At 40.3% G+C, this 22,192-nt stretch overlaps 1 protein-coding gene and 1 long non-coding RNA gene across 2 annotated transcripts; one reads left to right on the top strand and one right to left on the bottom strand.

Annotated features, from left to right (window-relative positions):
- Positions 1-4,605: 4,605 nt before the first annotated feature.
- LOC104715089 (protein STRICTOSIDINE SYNTHASE-LIKE 10-like) lies at positions 4,606-6,920 on the bottom strand. The gene is made up of 3 exons (XM_019230239.2): positions 6,366-6,920; positions 5,333-5,596; positions 4,606-5,183 (listed from the first exon to the last, which is right to left on the bottom strand). Exons 1-3 carry the CDS (start codon positions 6,374-6,376, stop codon positions 4,712-4,714), a joined length of 747 nt encoding a protein of 248 aa, XP_019085784.1. The 5' UTR covers positions 6,377-6,920; the 3' UTR covers positions 4,606-4,711.
- A 12,352-nt stretch (positions 6,921-19,272) lies between these two features.
- On the top strand, positions 19,273-22,046 carry LOC147937877 (uncharacterized). Its single transcript, XR_015567288.1, has 2 exons — positions 19,273-21,345; positions 21,556-22,046. It is a non-coding gene; the product is annotated as an uncharacterized LOC147937877 (long non-coding RNA).
- Positions 22,047-22,192: the final 146 nt, after the last annotated feature.

Here is a 22,192-nt window from a genome sequence, read left to right as displayed (position 1 = left end):
AAACGAAAAAGTTTGAAGAATTAAAGCCTTCTCAATGTCTTTAGACCCAGCCATATATAAAGTGGACTTTTCAAGGCTGCTTGTGAGTCTGGAGAATTCTGCAAATTGCTCAAATATTTGTAGAATACCCTCTATTAATCGTTGATTCCCATCTATAAAGACCAATAAATCATTTGCAAAACATAGATGTGTGAGCTGCAGGTTTTGACATCGTGGATGGTAACAAATCTTTCGTTCATTTGCATTATCAAGCATTGTGGACAATACTTGCATACAGATGACGAACAGATAAGGAGATAGTGAACAACCTTGTCGTAAACCCCTTTGACTACGAAACAAACCTGAAAAATCCCTGTTTACTTGCATTGAGAAGGATGCCGTAGTGATGCAGAGTTCAATTCATTTAATGAATCTCGAGGGGAAACTTCCCTTTCAAGTATAACTCCATCAGCATCACAACACCGATATGTCAACATATCCTCAGATATACCTTGATAATGAGCTGGCTTGTGAGCTAAGAAATCATGGAAAAACCTGACCGCCTTCGTTTTATTTTCTCAAGGGTGTCCACTACAGAACCGTCAGGGCATTTGATCTCTTTAATCGCATTGCGTACTTCCTTGACCTTGGCAGCTTTGTGAAACATCTTATTGTTGCCATCACCCACTTTCAACCAATGGAGCGTGGACCTCTGTTTCAAGAACTTCTCTTCCAAGCTAGAGACAAACAACCACCAACTATAAGCTTCAGATTCCGTCTTCATGGCCAGGGTAGTTGGATTATTCAACGTTTCTGTTTGAAAAATAAATAGTGTTGCAAACGCTTCTTTAGTTTTCCTTGTCAAATTTCCTAGCTTAGCCTTACTTAACTGCTTAATGCTCGGCTTCAATGCCTTCAATTTTTTGAAAATCGATATATCGCAAAAGTGGAATGATATAGCGAGTCTGTGTTGTCCCAAAAATCTTTAACCATGGGCAAGAAACCTGAATCTTGTGCCAGTGCATTAGTAAACTTGAAAGGCTTACGCAGGCGTGGCTTATCCGCTCCAAATTTTATCTGAAAGCGCAAGAGATCTGAACCACCCCTGCTTCAAAGACCCCATATGATTGTTGAAAATCTGTTATCCACGTATCATTAACCTGTATCCGGTATAGTTACTTACAAATGAACCCATCATCCGCTCTTTTGTTGCACCAAGTGAATAACGGTCTATGGGACTGCATATCTGAAATGACCCGACCCATTTTTTTATATAGATGTAATAATCTAGTGATCCCATACTCACTAACCACCTAACCACATTCAAAACAAACAGCGGAATAACCAAACTTAAACCAATGAATTAACCAATAATCAAATAACCATTATTAATTCCATTACCACTAGACCAATAATCCAATCTAACATAAATAAAAAACCGGCAATCCTAGACAACGTTCTAAGGACTCAATCTAGCAACCTAACAAGAGGCAGACAACAACCAACTGAGCCACTAGAACATCCTCTTCTTCATTGCCTTGATTCTATGATCACAATTTGTCTTTACATGCACCGTAAACACAAATTGAGATGCATGAGTATTATCATAAACACTCAGTAAGGCAATCGTCCCATCTACTGAGCTATACAAACAAGCAACTGAGAATTCCAATGTTAAACAAGCAAAAAAAAACACAAACAAACAAGAAAAACAAGTATCAGCCGCCTTCTTAAAGGATTGGTGTTGATCAACACCGGCTCTTGGTGTCGACCGACACTGCTCCTTGGTGTCGACCGACACCCCTCCTCGAATCGGAAACCCTAGCATCGACACTTGCAAAGTCTCCGCGCCGTCAATGTCTTGGTGTCGACCGATACCCACCTGGTGTCGATTGACACCGACTCCAGAGACACGTTCTGCTCAAAGCCGAAAGTCAAAGATCCATTTTCCAATTTGTCCAAATCGTCTGAAACTCACCCAAAAGTCTTGGAAACTCATGTGAACCAACAACCAACCCAATGCATACAAGAAAACAACACAAACAGCCATAAAACAAGCAAAACAAAGGATTCTCAAGCTTAGATCAGCCATGGTCATGCACTCACCTCTTTTGCAGAAAGTTTATGACCCAAACTGACGAATCCAACATCTTAGAAGGCTTCTCCTTCGTTCCTAGCACAAGATTTTCACTCCACAACAACATATTTCCCAAACAAGCCTAGAATCTCTAAAAAACCTCTAAACACTCAAGCACTCTGTTTTCTCTTTGGAATCGGCTAAACAACCTTTTTCCACGACCTAGGTCGAGTTTTGCCTTAAATATGTCGATTAGGGATTTCCAATTGAACTAAACTGAACCAAAACGACAATTTAAATCAACCCGTTCGAACCGGAAATTGATGGTGTCAATCGACACTCCCCTTGGTGTCGATCGACACCCACCCCAAAACCTACTATTTGGTTCGCGGATGTTATAATATCACTTAGGCTGCAATATCTCACCACTTCTTGGAAATCCACCATTCCCAGAGGAACATTAGGATTCACTGCATATACAGAATGATCCTCTCCCTTCAAAATTTCATTGAAATCATCGTAGATCATCCATGGTTTATTTCTAAATATTGGCGAGTCTTGGTGATTTTTCAAATCCTCTCATAGCAATTTTCTCTCCTCCACCAAGTTGGAGGCATAAACAAAGTTTGAGTCTCGGTGATTTGCCATATGTATTACCAAAGAAACTACTGTTGGGTTGTAATTTGTACGACAGATATCAACGTATATACCTCAATATCGGTAAATTAAAATCTTATTTTAATAGAAATAAATTTAAATTTAATTCACACAAAAAGTTAGTATAAAATATCATATATTTGTTATTTATGAAATTTGTTAATTTTCTAAATTTCATTCTCATCTAAACTTTGCAGACTGATAATTTAGATTAGATTGTTTGACACTTTTAATGATGCCACCATAATATAACAAACACTACATACATCTTTTAAAACTTCACGGGACGTAAAAGAAATACAACAACGAGAGTTAACATGCATATAGTTGTGACAATGTGATATACATTTAAACTTATTGATATACTCCATATTTACTGTTTTTTCATGGTTGTTATGTTCCATTATATTGTGTTTTATTAGTATTTTCATTGTGTTTTGTTACATTTAGTGTCTAAGTGAGTCTTCTTGCATTTTAAAGGTCCTATAGTGTCTTTGTCTATTGTGTGTCTTTTGAACCATTTCAGATTAATATAATGGAAAACACACATTTGGATGCGAAGAAATTGATTGATGATTCGGAACCAGTCTGTAGTCCCTCAAATATCGACTCTTATGAAGACCTTGACTTGGGATTTAGCTTCAAATTTCTGATCAAAATTATTGGAAATTGAGTTATATTTGCAATGGAGGTGATTTAAGGCCAATCAGATGTGAGTGTAAAGAGTTATACCTGTTTTAGTGAACATATATACAGCTAGAGCGAAGACAGGAGCCACAGAACAGCATGATCGCATCTGGTCGATCAGACTATCGATCAAACATGGATTAGAATTTACCAGAACCCCGGATTTCAACCGATCGACCAACTGATCGATCAACTCGAGCCAGACTTTCAGACTCCTAGACTTGAACAACCGACCAGACGATCGACCAACTGGTAGATCATTCTGGGAATTTGATGGACCAATTAGTCGATCATACGGTCGATCACACGTTATTTTTGCAACCCACTCTGGTTTGTTCCGGTTTTCTTTAATTTGTCTTATTTCAATCCGATTTATTCTGGTTTAGTTTCCTACTTCTATATACATACACTAACTCCTCCTCATTAGGAGAATCCTATATTTTGTTTAGCAATTTTTAGGGCTCATAAGCTTGTTTATTCTAAGTTTGTTGGATTGCTTGTTGATTTTCAAGTTATTAACAGTAACTAATTTTTTTTATCTTCCCTTATCTACAAATCTCTAACATTGATTTCACAAAGATCAACCATCTACCATTGTGTGATCATAAAATGAGTGAGTAGATCATTTTATAACTTTGGGCTTGGTAGATTAGGGAGATAGATGATTGATGTTTAATGTTTAAGGCTTTATTTACATGAATCATTTCTTGTTTGGTGATTATAATGCAAGATTAACCTTGATCATGTTATTTCTAGATATTCAGACTTCTATGCGCAAAAGGTGTTTGATGAAATTCCTGAACCAAAATATTCAAGAGCTTTGCATTCCTAGCCAATGGAAATTGATGATTAGGGTGCTTAGTGGTGTTTAGACTTGATTATAATGCATGCATATCTTGTGATTGCCTTTGGAAATTGTTGATGATTACTTGATTTGCATAGAGTCTTTATCATGGAAGTGAATTGATTTACATAAGTGTTCTTAGCCTAAGGATTGTTTTTGAATGTTTGCTTAGACATCTAGGATTGATTAGCTATCTCCCAAGGTATTAACCTTGCCCAAGGTTCATTTGCTTAATCTTGATTTAAAGCAGTTTTAAGTATGTGTTTCCCTTGCTTTGTGTTTTCTTTCTTTTGCCTTGTTTAAATTTGCTTGTTAATTAAGTTATTACATAAAAATAAAAAAATCATTTGTTAAGTTTAGATTGAGCATACTTATGTATTCCTTTTGAGTTTATTCAACTGAATAGATAAAAGTATTACATCACTTATAACAATGCAAAGACAATTAGGTCTGAGCAATGTACAAAACTACAAATCATAAACACCAACAAATGGTGCGACACTAGAACCAATCCAAATCTTGCCATCTTTCTCTTCCACATCACTTATAAACTGTAATCTATTTGCCTTATCCCCAAGTGCCTCCAAAACTTTTCCTGATTCACTCAACTTCACCGCTTTAGTGTAACGTATTTCTTCATTGATCAGCGAGTTTAAAGCGACCCAGAATTCTCCTTTCGAGTTTCTTCTGATGTTGTCAGGGTAACCTGGAAGCACAACAAACACATCTTGGGTTCCTGCTTTTGGACCGGAGAGCCAAAGCCTCAGGATTTTGCAATTTGTTGTTTCGGCTACCAATACAAAAGACCGGTCTTTGCTTAGTGCAACGCCATTTGCAAATGATATTCCATGTAATAAGACCGTAGCTTTCTTGCTTGATCTATCATACTTGATAAACCGTCCAGTTTTATCAACATTCAAAAAAGAACGGAAGTATTCCCTGACCATGACAACACTTTGGAGTTAAATCATCATCACAAAGAGAAAAGGATAAACCATGATATAAGCATCAATGTAAGAAGTTCACACTTTTGAAAACATGGATAATAAGAAAGATGAAAAATTTAGGGTGCTTCTACTTCATGTTACCATCTCTGGAATTTGGAACTAGCATCTGTGAAGTAAACCACATCATTTTCCTCATCAATGTCCAAATCATTAGTGAAACGAAACGGTTGTCCCTCAGCTTCTGTAACCAAAGGTTTGGCTAAACCACCAGCAGGACCAACGATAAGAAGGCCAAAGTAAGCATCCGCTATATAGAGATCTCCGGTTTTCTTATGGAACCGCAATCCTAATGGCCTCCCACACACATGCTCCAACTCTGGTGCAAAAGGGAGAACACATATCTGCCTAGTAACCATTTTCACAAGTTGTAACAGATGAGTACTAATCTATGTAAAGTGTTATGAAAATGTATCTACTATATATTTTTGAAAATAAAATATTATCACCAATCAAAATGTATTTACTATATATATATATATATATTTTGTCAAAGTATTTACTATATATTTAAAAGGAAATTTTTAAAATAAAACTGTTGTTATGTACTTAACTATATGATATGCCATTAAACACTTTTTGTGAATCCTCACCTTTACTTATATGTTAGAAAAGTTTAAGAAATAAAATTGCAAAAACAACATCTACAACATATTTTTACAAATATTAACAATTTTCTTTTTGTTTAAACTACTAATTTTTTCGGAAGAATTTGTTTTCCTTTCTAATTTAATTTTTGTATCTTAAAAAAATTCACTTAGTTTCATTATTAGAAAATAGGCAGTATATGAATAATGAAATATGCAATAGTTACACTTTCCATATATTATTCAATAACATATGTTTATCACATTTTTACTTGTACACTTTTGTATTTATATTTGTCCAAAATGTTCAATAACTATTTTTGTTTTTCCATACAAAAATGCTGAAACATGTACACATCTCACTAAATATCCTAAAGTTATATTACCTCTCATCAAATTCATACAGAAAGACAAAAGATTTGACAAAACACTAAGCAATCACTTCATGACTTCCACCATAAACCAAATTCTAGGGCTAAATTCCGAATCACTCATCGAGAGTTGTCGAATTTAAAATTTTGAAAACGTACCTATTAGCCATTGTGTAAGCGAAATCTGTCCATCCAAGTAATTTACCGCGCCATTTCAATACTCGACCGTCAGCGACACCAACATATGGACCTTCCCCTGCTGGATCGAAAGCTATACTCTCTGGACCGGAGGTTCCGACTAAGTTAACCACTTTGGCCAACGAGAAAACATCACGCGAACCAGGGATTTTAGGCGGTACGAAGGTACCTTAACCGGTTTGACAAGTCGAGACAAGGATTGTGAGAATTGATACAACCACTGTTAAGAATACTGTAACGAGCATCATGGTGATCGACTCAGTGTAAAAAAAATACAAGAAAAACCGCTACTCCAACTTGTATAATGCAAATATTTTAATTTGTTAGCACCTATAATGAGATAATCTTCTTATATAATAAAGTAAGTGGGGGTTATTGGTTTAAGATTTGAATAGAGTTTTAAAGATTTGAAATGTTATGTAGAATCTGGTGTTATTAGATCAAGATTTTGTTAAACTCTATTAAAGTTTAGTGTCATTAGTTTGTGATTTGTAAAAAGTCATTTAAAATCTTAACAAATCTGGGTTATTGGATTCAGACTTTTATAAAATCATTAAAAGTTTTGTGTTATTCAATTAAAACAAAAGAATCTAGGATTGTTAATGAGTTCAATTATTATGTTATTGGTTCATGATTTTAGATACTTTTTGTAAAAAATAAAGTCATGGAAAGTGTCATAAAAATACAAGGATTGTTTGGAGGACTTTACAAGATTTTGTTGGACTCTTCAAAAATCTTCATAAATCTCAAACCAATACCACCCCCTAAGATTTTTTTTTGACAAGCTTTAAACAGTTGTCATTTAGCACTTTCTTCTTGCAAAAAAAAAAAAAAGAATTGTTCAAAGTATTGTATTTATGAGACATTGTGATAATTTTTTAAAAGGTAGTATATAATTTAAAATAAGGAAAGTGTGACTAAATACATTAATTTTAAATATATTTACTTTATATGACATACATTATTTTAAATATATTTACTTTATATGACATACATTCTCAAATTTGATAACATAAAAAAATGTCCAAAAAAATATCTTGACATTTTAGCAATGTTTTTTTTGAAATATCTTGACATTTTAGTAATGTATTTCTTGACATATCTTGACATTTTTGTAAGATTCTGTTTTGACAGGCTATAAGAAGTTGCTACTTGACACTATTTTCTTGCAATATGTGTCATTTTATCTTTGATATTTTTAGTGTGTTTTTTTTCAATTAACTTTCTGTGACATACATTATTTTATTTACATTTATATTTAAGACAAAATATAATTTGATATTATACATTATAAAATGTTTAACTTATTCTTTAATTTATGTAGCATAGTGTAACGCCCCGATCGTCACCTCTTAGTGGGCCTCATGTTCAATCTTAGTCCATGGGCTCACCTTCTTTAAAGGGTCTCACATCCTTTCACTAGGCTCGTGAGCCCATCCATATCAGACAGCCGGTTTGTTACTTCCGGGATGTTTAAAGACTTGTTATCATCCCTACAAATCACCACATGATCTTTCCATGTGTTTTGTCCTCACTCGCACAGTTCCGACAGTCACTTTCCGGAAGGTAACCCATCCTAAGACTACTTCAGCATAAGCACGCTTAATTGTGGAGTTCTCTCAGGATCGTTGACCGAAAAGATAAGTGCACTTTTGGTGACATAGTGTGACACCCTGGCTTGCGGAGAGGTTTAAAAGAATTGATTTGGCCACCTATGTCACCAAAGTGCACTTATCTTTTCGGTCAAGGGTCCTAAGAGAACTCCAGAGTTAAGCGTGTTTGAGCTGGAGTAGTCTCAAGATAGGTGACCTTCCAGTAAGTGACTGTCGGAACTGTGCGAGTGAGGACAAAACACAGGGAAAGATCATGTGGTGATTTGTAGGGACGGTAACAAGTCTTTAAAACCTCCCGGACTTAGCAAACCGGCGGTCGATATGGATGGGCTCACGGATCTAGTGAGAGGATGTGACGCCCATTAAGGAAATTGGGCCCATGGACTGGGATTGGACATGGGGCCCACTGAGAGATGGCGGTCGGGGAGTTTCAACTGGTATCAGAGCCGAACCAAGACGAGTGTGGAGTCGAGTGGCCTCACACCATCAGGGGTGACGGTCTTGGTGCGCAACGAGGACGTTGCGATCTGTTAGTGGGGGTGAATTGTGACACCCTGACTGCGGAGAGGTTTAAAAGAATTGATTTGGCCACCTATGTCACCAAAGTGCACTTATCTTTTCGTCAAGGGTCCTGAGAGAACTCTAGAGTTAAACGTGCTTGAGCTGGAGTAGTTTCAGGATGGGTGACCTTTCGGGAAGTGACTGTAGGAACTGCGCGAGTGAGGACAAAACAAGGAAAGATCATGTGGTGATTTGTAGGGATGGTACCAAGTTTTTAAAACCTCTCGGATGTAGTAAAGCGGCCGTCGGATATGGATAGGCTCACGGGCCTAGTGAGAGTACGTGAGACCCATTAAGGAGAGTGGGCCCATGGACTGGGATTGTACATGGGCCCATTGAGAGATGGCGGTCGGGGCATTACACATAGGTGGCCAAATTAGTTATTTTAAACTTCTCCGCAAACAGGGATGTCACACATATTGTACAAAATAATGGTTTTCTCTTTTATTTCTTTTTTCCTTTATTTATTTATTTATTATAATAGATATATAATTTATTTTGCTTGAAATTCCTATCATATATTATTAGTTACATTAACAATTTATATTTAAAAAATGATAAATTTATTTATTTATGAATCTTCTCACATATTTTATTAAATTTCATATTCATCACATATTTTGTAAATCTCATATTAATTTGATTACGTTGAAATTCCTATTATATATTTATAGTTATATTAACTAAAAACAATTATACTTAAAACAACTAATAAATGTATTCTTGGTGAATCTTCTCACATATTTTACTAAATTTCAAATTCTATTATATATATTGTAACTCTCATATTAATAATCATATAAATCTTTAACTCACATATTTTACTTGCTATGGCTCACCGGCGTCAGACTGTGTCTTTGTTGTCCTGCTCCGCCGCTTCTCTCCCATCTAATCCAATATTGCTTCGCTTCAAGCTTCTTTCAAATCATATTTCCGATTTGAGATCCTGTGTTATTTTCGCTGTGATTTGTCTACTCCGCTAGCTCTTGTTGTTCGTCTTGACGGGTCTTCCGAAACCGCTTTGCATTCTGGATTCTTCTTTGCCGGTTATCCTAGCCTCGCTGTGTCTCTTTCCGGTTTTGGATTCTCCTTCGATCTTGTCTCCACCTTGGTAGCCATCTCGATGTACCAGACTCCGGCGGTGGTGAAATGACCCGACTCGTTTTTTTATGATAAATAATAAATAATAATAATAATAATAATAATAATAATAATAATAATAATAATAATAATAATAATAATAATAATAATAAATAAACTACAACTAGTGGTCCCATATCCACTAGCCACCTAACCACAATCACAACCAACAGCGGAATAACAAATACCAATAAATATCCAATAATCCAATAACCAATAAAATAATAACCAGTATTAATTCCAATCATAAACTAATGATCCAAACAACATAAATCGGAGAACCAGCAATCCTAAACAACATTCTATGACTCAACTCTAGCAACCTAACAGAAGCCAAACAACCAAGCGAACCACTAGAACATCCTCCTCTTCACTGTCTTGATTCCACGATCACACTTTTCCTTTACTTGCACCACAAACACAAATCGCAATGCATGAGTATTTTATAAACACTCAGTAAGGCAATCCTCCCATCTATTGGGTTATACACACAAGCAATAGAGACATCTCTAACCATCAACCAACAATCAACAATCAACAATAACAAACCAGGACTCTGCATTGACCGACACCAAGCATGCATCGACCGACACCAGTTGGAGGTTGCGTCAGAGAGATCTCTAGCTTAGATAAGTCATGGTCATGCACTTACCTTTGCCAAGACAATTCTGAACCTTAAACAAGCTAGAAAACACTCCTAGCAAGCTCCTACAACGTTCTAAGCCTCAGATCTCACTAGGAAACGCCACAAACCTCCAAGAATCTCCCAAAACGCTTAAGAACTCTTTTCCTCTCTTCTTTTCCCTCAAAAACGGCTAAACTCGCCTAATGAGACAAAAACTCGTGTTAAGGTGCAAGTTTTGGGAAAAATCGACCTTGCATCGACTGATACACTATCTGCATCGAGCGATGCAATCCCCTAAACCGGGATTTCGGTTCGCGGATGTTACAATTCTCCCCCACCAACATAGATTCGTCCTCGAATCTCGAACAACTATCACTCAAGTACTCCTGTGCAACCATCTCCACAGTCTGCACTCCTCCAACCGATCTACGAAATGTCACCTCTAGGCGATAGACTCACGCTCCATGCATTAGTTGCTCTCGACTTTTGAACTTTTCTTTACTCATAGGCCTAAACCTTGAGTTTTTATTGGCTCCACATCAGACCTAAGTCTGCATGCCATAATGTTGGCTCCTCATCAGGCCTAAGCCCGCATGCCATATATAAAAGGAAGTCCAATATTCGTCTTTCGGGTTACCACCCTACAGCGTGCCCCGGATCGTCATCCAAAGTCGATATACCAACCATACTCCCAAGCCACAAAGTCTCAGAATATGGCAGTACTAGGAGAACCAAAGTCCCCCAAGCGAGCAAACAATTCTGAACACGTCTGAGTCCTATCCCTATCCAGATTTCCTTCTTGTGGCTCGCGTAAAACATCACAATGTCCTACCAACCACATATCCCCTCTTTGGAATACCTCATGACCACACAAGGATCATATACATGCCACAAGGCCAATCAAAGGTCCTATACATGATCGCCACAAAGGCCAAACAAATGTTCTAAACAGGACCGCCACCAAGGCCAAACAAATGTCCTCAACAGGACCGCCACCAAGGCCAAACAAATGTCTTAAACAGGACCGCCACCAAGGCCAAACAAATGTCCTAAACAGGACCTCCACCAAGGCCACTCGTCCCAAAGGACCGTCACAAAAACCACTTGTCCCAAAGGACCGTCACGAAGACCACACTGGCTAAACAACCAGCAACAAAGGTCACACATCTGACTAAACTGCCCACCACAAAGGCCACACAACTGGCTAAACAGCCTGCCACAAAAGCCACACATCTGGCTAAACAGCCCGCCACAAAGGCCACCCAACTGGCTAAACAGCCCACCATAAAGGCAACACAATGTCTCAAAAGACTACCACACACGGGCACAATGACTCAGAAGTCCGCCACTAAGGCCAAACAAGCCCCTCCAAGGCTCCCCACCACTAAAATGGACAAATTCTAACTCACATAAAACTTTCCATTTTTAGAACTTTCCACTTCTGAATACTTTCCACTTTTGGAAACTACTATTTCAGGAAACTTTCCTCCAAACCCCGCTTCACAGAGATTTTGTACCCCAAACACCACCTCATCTTGTTACTTAGTCATACAACCAACCACCCCAAGCGACCAAGTAAACAAGAGAGATGGGCTAGAATACTCCATTCCCGCTCCAGCCACGAATTACAAATGGGACAAGGCTAGACAAGCTCAAGTTGCAGCTTGCTTCTCATACCACTTCTAAACCTTGCCTTCATCCTCGCCTCAGGCTCCCAAGTCTGCTTCTCCACACCATCACAGTCCCAAAGGACTCTCATCAAAGGAACCTTCTTCTTCCAAAGTTCCTTGATCCTTCTCTCGGGAACCCTCACTGGTCTTGCCTCCAAAATCATGTTAGGCTGAAAATCTTCAGGAATCTTAGCCAACAACTGATCATCCTCACAGAGACACTTCCGCAACATAGAAATATGAAACACCTTGTGGAACTCACGCATAACCTCAGGCAACTCCAGCCTATATGCTACCGGTCCCACCCGCTCAATCACTTTGAACGGACCCATAAACCTCGGACTTAACTTAGTCTCTGTCAATGACCTGTTCGGACCCGCAACATAGCCATCTTGAGGTACACTCTGTCTCCTACCTGAAACTCAAGATCTCTCCTCCTCCTATCGGCATAACTCCTCTGCCGATCCTGAGCTTCCTTCATGTTCAGCTTGAGCACCCGAATCTTCTCTGAGGTGACTAGAACAAAATCTGCCCCAAACATGCTCCTCTCCCCCACCTGAGTCCAGCATAACGGTGTACGGTATGTCCTCCCATACAAAGCTTCATAAGGAGCCATCTTAATACTCGCCTGATAGTTGTTGTTGTAAGCAAACTCTACCAGGTTCAGTGATCTGCCCAATGGCCACCCCAATCCAACTTACACATCCTCAGCAAATCCTCCAGCGTCTTGATCGTCCTCTCTGACTGTCCATCTGTCTAGGGATGATAAGCTGTACTCATATGCACCTTAGTGCCCATCTCTGCCTGAAATGCCTTCCAGAACACCGAAGTGAACTTAGAATCCCTATCAGAAACGATACTCGCTGGCACCCCATGCAATCTGACTATCTCTCTCACATACTTCTTAGCCAAGACCACTGCTACATCAGTCTTCTTAATGGCCAGAAAATGTGCTGACTTAGTCAACCGGTCCACCATGACCCAAATAGCATCAAAAGTCCAAGACACTGGCAATCCTACCACGAAATTCATCGTGATCATATCCCACTTCCACTCAGGAATGGGTAGACTCTTCAGTAACCCACCAGGAACCTGATGCTCAGCCTTCACTAGCTGACACACATCGCACCTCGCGACCCAACTAGCTACATCCTTCTTCATCCCGACCCAGTGATAGTACCTCTTGAGATCACGGTACATCTTAGTCGCTCCTGGATGAATAGAAAACTTGCTCGGATGAGCCTCTCTCAGGATCTCCTGCCTCAACTCCTCATCCTTGGGCACACAAACCCGACCGTGCACCAAGATAGTTCCATTATCTGAGACCTGATACTCTGAATCAACATCCTTTGAGGCATTCACCAGCCCCAAATCCTTCTCCTGAGCCAATCGCACCCTACTCGGAAGATCTCCTGCTCCTGAGCCGAAGCTACCCTCTTCCGACACAAAGCATCTGCAACCGTGTTAGCCTTACCAGGGTGATAAGCTATCTCCAAATCATAATCCGCCACAAGCTCCATCCACTGCCTCTGTCTCAAATTCAGCTCAGGCTGAGTAAATATATACTTCAGGCTCTTATGATCTGTAGACACTTGCACCTTTGCACCATAAAGATAAGATCTCCAAATCTTCAGGGCAAAAACTACAGCAGCCATCTCCAAATCATGAGTAGGATAGTTGCCCTAATGCTTGAACTACTGCCGCGAAGCGTAGGCAATCACCTTCCCATGATGCATCAGCACACACCCCAAACCAACTCTAGATGCATCTGTATAAACCACATAGGGTTCTCCCTGCTCAGGCAAAGCCAACACTGGTGTAGTAGTCAACATCTCCTTAAGGCTTTCAAAGCCCTCCTCACACTCCTGTCATCAAACAAAAGGAACATCCTTCCCTGTCAACTTAGTCATAGGGCGTGCCCTACTTGCAAAGCCCTGCACAAATCTCCTGTAGTAACCTGCCAAACCAAGGAAACTCTTGATCTCTGTGGCATTATGTGGTCTAGGCCATTCCCTGATAGCCTGAATCTTCTCCGGATCTACAGAAACTCCCTCTGCAGAAACAAAGTGACCCAAAAACCCCATCTCACGCTGCCAAAAACTGCACTTGCTTAACTTGGCAAACAACTTCTGCTCCCGCAGCTTCTCCAAAATTGCCCTCAAATGCACTACATGCTCCTCAGGACTCTTAGAATATAGGAGGATATCGTCGATGAAAATGATGACAGACACGTCCATAAACTTCTGAAACACGTTGTTCATCAATCTCATAAATGTTGCTGGCGCGTTAGTCAACCCAAAAGGCATCACCACAAACTCATAATGCCCAAACCTTGTCCTGAAAGCCGTCTTCCTCGCATCAGCCTCATCTATCGGTATCTGATGATAGCCCGACACCAGATCTACCTTGGAGAACCAAGTAGCACCTCTCTACTGATCCAACAACTTATCGATCCTAGGAAGAGGGTACTTGTTCTTCACAGTGACCCGGTTCAAACCCCGATAATCAATACATAACCGAGAACTCCCATCCTTCTTCTTCACAAACAACACCGGCGCTCCCCACGATGATACACTAGGACGGATGAATCCCTTACTCAGCAAATCCTCTAACTGCTTCTTCAGCTCTGCCATCTCTGCTGGAGCCATTCTGTAAGGAGCCTTGGATAACGGCGTTGTCCCCGGTTCCAGTTCAATAGTAAAAGGATCCGACCGAGATGCTGGTAATCTCTGCAACGACTGAAACACGTCCTCAAACTCCTCCACTACCGGAATACCGCTAACCGTAGACTTCCCCACTGACTCTGGCATAGATATAGTAACCAGATAAGCCTCACGGCCCTTCTCGATCATCTTCCCAGCCTGAATGGCTGAGATCACGAGACTCCCCGAAGTCGGTCTAATACCCTGAAAAACCAACTTCCCTCATGGATGCTCAAACTCCACTCTACCCCGATGACAATCCAAATGCACCATATGCCGATGCAACCAATCCATCCCGAGAATAACATCATACAACTCCACTGGACTGATAAGCAAATCCGCTGGCCACGACTCTCTTGCGATCTGAATATCAACTCCTCTAACTCGTCCAATAACTCTCAAGAACTTGCCTCCCGCAACTCTGACAACTCCTGTGCGCTCCCCGGGATCCGCTCTGATTCCCGCGCTCTCTGCACACTTCGGAGTAATGAAGCTATGAGAAGCTCTAGAATCAAACATAACGTGGGACTTAAACCCGCCCACTAACAAGGTCCGTACACAAACCTCATGTGTTCAGAACCTAACACTTTTATCACAGGAAACATAAAATCTGAACCTACTAAAATTCACAAAGCTTAAGCACCAGAAATTATACCTGTGATTGTTCCGGCACTGGTTCCACCAGTCTCTGCAGTTATGTAAACCCGTGGCGCCTGCTCAATCTGTGCTACCTACTGCCCACCCGGCTGCACCTGCTGCAACGCTGCCACTGCTACCGGTTGCAACTTGGGACACAAGGACCTGATGTGCCCTGACTCCCTACAATGATAACATACACGAGCCACTGCTGTCGGAGCACTCCTCTTGGGACAGCTAGCAATCTTGTGATCTTTGCTCCCACACTTGAAGCAACTCGCACCACTCGGCGTCTGCATAGCCTCCCACCTCCTCTTGGTTCCTTGCACATGCTTGCCGCCCCTGCTAGAACCTCCATGATGTTGAGTCTTACAGGGCTGAACTGCTGGACTAACCGTCACTGACTGTGCCTGGATATCCTCCTCAATCTATGTTGCAGTCTCAACCAGCTCTGCACACGTAGCATAACTACGTCCTCTACAATGGACCCTCAAGTCATCATGAAGAGCCCTCATAAACCTCCTGATCTGGGCCTCCTCAGGCTCCATGGCCCAACCCCCATAACATAGAAGTCGACTGAACTCCAAGTCCAGCTCCCGCACTAACCGCGTCCCCTGAGATAACTGCAAAAACTGCACCTCCAACCGGTCCAATGCCTCTCTCAGAAAGTACTTGCGGCTAAACTCCAAAACGAAGTCAGCCCAAGTCATCTCCCTCTGCACTCTCCTAGTAGCCACTGATCTCTACCACACCTGAGCATCACTAACCAACTGGTAGACCCCTATGTCCACCCAAAACTCCTCAGGACATCTCAGAGTATGGAAGTTACATTCCACACTCGTCCTCCATGCATCTGCAGTAGTAGGATCTGTACTAACCAAAAACCGCGCAGTATCGATGCCTTTCATCTCCTTTAGCATGGACAAATAACATCCATGTGCTCCTGCATCCGCAGCCACTGGCTGCCGCTCCTCCGCCACCACTGGTGGCACCACCTGAGCCTGAGCCGGTACCACTAGTGGCAACCGCTCCAACAACTGTGCTAGCAAAGCGGTAAAGTCAGCAGCAGGGACTCCATCCGCTGGGACTCCCACACCTGGGACCCTAGCATCACCAGCTACTGGAGCATCAACACCGCCCCCTCCGGCCACACTCATGGAATCCTCCTGGACACCCTGCGACTCGCCAACACCCTCAACTGTCACAGTCTAGTCTGCAGTCTCACTCACTGCTGGGCCTCTGCTCCTACCACGACCACGTCCGCGTCCACGACCAGCAACAGCACCATCTCTAACCATCTGCACTACCATGAACAGAAGGCTAAGCACACAATTTAAACATACACAGAAACATAAACTCACCGTGGAATCACATAGTAGGCTCGAAGAGGATGTTCTAGGACTCCATGCCACACACAATTGACTAATTCACATAATCAATCAAAGCATGCAAATCCCAAACATCTACAGCACAAAGCCTAGTGAACCCAAACCTAGAACCGTAAGAGCTCTGATACCAAACTGAAACGATTCGACCCTTTTAAAAAAATAAAAAATAAATAATAATAATAATAATAATAGTGATAATAAATAAATTACAACTAGTGGTCCCATACCCACTAGCCACCTAACTATAATCACAACCAACAGCGAAATAACAAATACCAATAAATATCCAATAATCCAATAACCAATAGAATAATAACCAGTATTAATTCCAATCATAAAATAATGATGAAAACAACAAAAATCGAAGAACCAGCAATCCTAAACAACATTCTAGGACTCAACTCTAGCAACCTTACAGAAGCCAGACAACCAAGCGAACCACTAGAACATCCTCCTCTTCATTGCCTTGATTCCACGATCACACTTTTCCTTTACCTCCACCACAAACACAAATCGCAATGCATGAGTATTTTATAAACACTCAGTAAGGCAATTCTCCCATCTATTGGGCTATACACACAAGCAATAGAGACATCTCTAACCATCAACCAACAATCAACAATCAATAATAACAAACCAGGACTCTGCATCGACCGACACCAAGCATGCATCGACCGACACCAGTTGGGGGTTGCGTCAACCGACGCATGGTATGCATCGACCGATGCAAGGATAACTTGCATCGACCGATTCTACCATTGCATCGACCGATGCATGCTCGAGATAGCACGAAAACCCTAGGTTTTAAGCGCCGTCCTCGCACGTGCGTCGACCGCCGCACAAAGTGCATTGACTGATGCACATACCGAGCATCGTTTTCCCCCGAAGCTTCTCGCCAGATCTTCGTTCCTACAACCACAAAACTCGATCCCAAGCCACAAGAAAGCTTCCTAACGTCCCAATTAACGATCTAACAAGCCTAACAGCACATAACAAGCCAATCAGAGAGATCTCTAGCTTAGATATGCCATGGGTATGCACTTACCATTGCCAAGACGATTATGAACCTCAAACAAGCAAGAAAACACTTCTAGCAAGCTCCTACAACGTTCTAAGCCTCAGATCTCACCAGGAAACGCCACAAACCTCCAAGAATCTTGTGTCTCTATGTTTGAGCTTTGGTTGTTCTTATTCGGGTATGTCTGAATAGGCTTTATCCTTCTGTATCGTTTTAGTTTGAATGAAAAGTTTGGGTGCACAAAAAAAAAACTCCGCTTCTATGATATTTGACAAAAAAATTTAAAGAAAACTTTCAACATATTAATACACTTTAATGTATTAATTCCATACATTTTATTTTTACAAAAAATGAGAAGAAAAAAAAACACATATTAAATGTATGACATATTTATTCTTTGAAATGTAACCGTAACTAGCTCCTATTATTGAAAAAAAAAACTAGCTCCCATGAGGTTTGACCCAAAAAAAAAAAACTGAAAACCTCCCATGATACTAATGATATATTGGTACCACAAATTTCTCTATAAATAGGAAGACAAAATTTTTCATCAAACATCATATTCTACCTCTCACATAAATTTTTAAATTTTGTAATATATATTTTTATTTAACTAAAATATCTTAATTTTTTTTCCTATATGTGACTTTTCTAGGTTTTGAAACGAATAAGTAAAGTCAAAATTTGGAGCATATGTGAAAAAGCTAGATGAATAAGTTCTAAGGCACATGACACGTTATATTCTCACTTTTAGAAGAGACACAAGGTATTTCATATCTTCTTTACCTTTTGTTTTTACTTTTTCTTCGTGTTTTTAAATTATTAAATGACATTTTTTGTGCAAAAGTAAATGCTTTTTTTTTTGTCATCGAAGTAAATGTTGTTTAGAATGCTTATTTTGTGTATCAGTATATTACTTTGTTTCTTTTGACCTATCTGATAAATTTTTAATATAAAAAATTAATTCTAGAAAATAATTCATAAAATCTAATATATTTTTATTTTACAGATAATATATCTTATTCATAATATTAATGTTAATTATCATTGGTTATATTTAAAAATAACTAAATATTTTTTATTACGTTCATTTTATCCATGTGAGACTTACAAAAAAAAAGACGTGTGGGATTTTTTTTAGTACTATATATAGAAAAAAATATGTCTCAAGGCGTAGAGATCGTTGAAAGCAATGTTTTTAAATCCAGACCGGACCGGCCGGTCGAACCGGTCCAACCGCGACCCGGTAGACCTCTAAAAACCAGACAAATAAAAACCAATAAAGCACCGGAAAAATCCGCTAAAAACCTGTGAACCAGTGGTTGAACTGGTTGGTCGGACCGACGGATTGGTCTCAAATTAAAAATATTTTATTTTTATCACGTTGTAAACTCAAACCAAATTAAAATAATTGTTATTATTTATAAAAGAATCACTTAGTTATTTTATCTAATCAATTGAAAGTTTAATTGAAGTTGTTTAGTACTTAATTAAGTATGTTTTGTTCATGTATTTATAGAAAAGTAGATGTTATGCTCATAAAATGTAAACAAATCTGAGATGGCGATTGCGACTGCTTCTAAGATCTGTGATGGATTTTTTCTTTGATTCGGAGAAAGGGAGAAATGGATTCTCGCTTTCTTATTCTGGTTTTTGGTTCCGGAGATGGAGTGGATCTCCTTATTTGTGGCGATTTCGAATCCGATTTTTGCTGTTCGGGATCAGATTCAAAGAAGGGATTTTGGTTTTTATGGGTTTTGATTCTGCGATTCCTTTGGATATTGATTTGTTTGTAGTTATGGAGAGGGATTCTGTGGAGATTGAGATTGGGCGGACTTGGTATATCCTTGAGGTTATGGATTTAATCGGGATTGTATATCTATTATTACGGATCGGGTTGTGGTTTCATCTGTGTAGTAGATATGGAAGCTTTTGCGATTTGTTGATGGAGGTTAAGGCAATTGAGATTTCCAGATCATCGTCGATGCGATCGGGTTTTGTGCGGATAGTGATATGCATTTACTTGTTGCGATTCGATTGTGATTTTGGGGTCTGGGAGGACGAGAATTTATTTATGCGTGTATTTGAGTTATTCTTTGGATTCACTTTTCTCTTGCTCTCGCATTGGTTTGCTTTCGTTCATCTTCTTTCTTTTATCACTTCGTGGTTGGTTAGTTCGGGTGGTGGTTACGGTTGTTTGTTGTCAAGCAAAATGGCTCAGCTAGCATTCAGCAAAAGCAAGGCTTCTCTGGTTCGTACTGATACGGTGACTATCTCCAATTTGGTTCTGGCCCAGCGCATTCAACAGTTCTCTATGACTCTCATTGGGCGGTTGATGAATCCGGCTTGTCAGAGGATGGAGTCTGTGGTAGCTAACTTTCCAAAGATTTGGAAACTAGAGGACAAGGTGGTTGGAGCGGAACTCGGTTAGGGGGTCTTTCAGTTCAATTTCGAGGAGGAAGAGGATATCCTCTCTGTTCTTCAGAATGGTCCGTATCACTTTGATAAATGGATGGTTTCATTGGTAAGATGGGAGCCGATCATTTCTTCCTGTTATCCTTCAGCGATTAATTTCTGGGTGAAGGTGACAGGGATTCCAATGCATTTGTGGGAGGTGGCTACTCTTGAAGCCATTCGGAAGAAAATTGGGAAGATTCAAGAGATTGATGAAGAGTCAGGCAGTCTCTGTGTGTCTGTCAATGGGTTTAATCCTCTGATTACAAAGTTATTGGTGCCGTTTGCTACTGGGGATGAGATTGTGGTTTCTTTGGAATATGAGAAGTTAGTTGGGGTCTGTGATCATTGCTCTAGGATGACTCATGATTCGAATTTGTGTCCAGAGATTCTGAAGGTTGGTTCTGGTTCTAGTAATGGTACTGAAGAGCTCTCTGATAATAGGGGAGGACCACGACATCTTCCTTTGGTGAATAAGGAGATGCATCATAATGTTGGAGGTTGGGAGAAGCCTCGAAAGCATGCTAAGAGAGCCTTAGACTTTCAATCTTGCGGAGGTTGGTGATTCTGGTTACTTCCCACAGTTGCGTCAGGGTGATAATGGGTTTCACGGTTCTCGCCACCAAGACAGGGTTCACGGTCAGGCTTGGGGGCAGCAGAGGAACTTTGGGGATTTGTCTATACGGGACGAAGGGTACAGGCGCGGGTCTTACGCTGGTAGTGGAGAAACATCGAGTAAGGCTTCTGGTTTTCATCTCAAAAGGAAGGGTGCGGGGATGGTTTGGCCAAAACCTTTATACAAGGTGAAGCAAGCTTCTCTGGATCAACAAACTCAGTTGGGTCTTGAAGATTACACCAGGGTCTCCAGAGTTGGTCTTGTGACAGAGAAGGAGCATGAGGGAACTTCGCAAAAGGTTGATGGGGTGGCTTCTATGGCTATAGATTTTGTGGTTGACACAGATGACCTGCTTGAAGATGGTGAGTGCAATGACTCGGCAAAGGGTGATCTCAGGGTGGTTCAGGAACAGGGTGTACCGCAGGTCTAGGGGTTAGAGTTGCCAACGGATCAAGGGTCCGAGCTTCACACTGGTCAGGAGTCTGTTATAACGGATGAACCTAGTGGTGATCAGCAAGGTATTTCTTCTCTTTCTAACCTGGTTGCACTTGATGTGGGTGTGATTAATAGTGCTTTGGCTACCTTTACTTTAGGAGATAAGAGGGATGATAAGAAGAGGATAATCAGTCCTTATGTTAGAAAAGGTGTTAATGGTTCTAGGTTAGCTACTTTGGTCTCGGCTTCTCCTGGGAAACGTTTGCTTGCTAAGGCTTTGTCTAAACCTGCAGGTGATGCTAACAAACAGAAGGTTTTGGGGAGACAGGGGACTTCTACAGTGGGCATTAAACCATCGGATGGTGGCCGCTTAGGCAAGAAAGAGAAAGGGATGGGGGCTCTTCCGAAAGCGCTAACAAACAGAAGGTTTTGGGGAGACAGGGGACTTCAATAGTGGGCGTTAAACCATCGGATGGTGTCCGCTTAGGCAAGAAAGAGAAAGGGATGGGGGCTCTTCCGAAACCGCCGGCTAGAACGTGAAGATTTTAAGCTGGAACTGTCAGGGCATTGGGGCTGATCTGACAGAAAATTATTTGGGTGATTTGTTGAAGAAGCATCGACCAAACATTTTATTTTTATCGGAAACAAAAAAGTGTTTTTCTTATTTACAAAAGTTGCAGAATAAGTTTTGTTATAATAATTTGTATACTGTTGAACCCCGCGGATCTAGCGGTGGGCTTGCTTTGTTTTTTATGAATGAAATAAAACTCTCAATTATTTATGATAGTGATCGTATTATTGATACACAAGCATATGTTGGTCAAAAGTTGGTTTTTATGTCCTTTGTTTATGGTGATCCTATTCCCCAGAAAAGACAGGAAGTTTGGGATACTTTGATTGATATTGGCTCTTTCCGAGTTGATCCTTGGT

This window comes from Camelina sativa, chromosome 9 (assembly GCF_030686135.1).
Source record: "Camelina sativa cultivar CO46 ecotype springtype chromosome 9, ASM3068613v1".
Classification (NCBI taxonomy): Eukaryota; Viridiplantae; Streptophyta; class Magnoliopsida; order Brassicales; family Brassicaceae; genus Camelina; species Camelina sativa.
The sequence above is the reverse complement of the archived record's forward strand: the minus strand, read 5'-3'. Positions and strand labels throughout refer to the sequence as shown.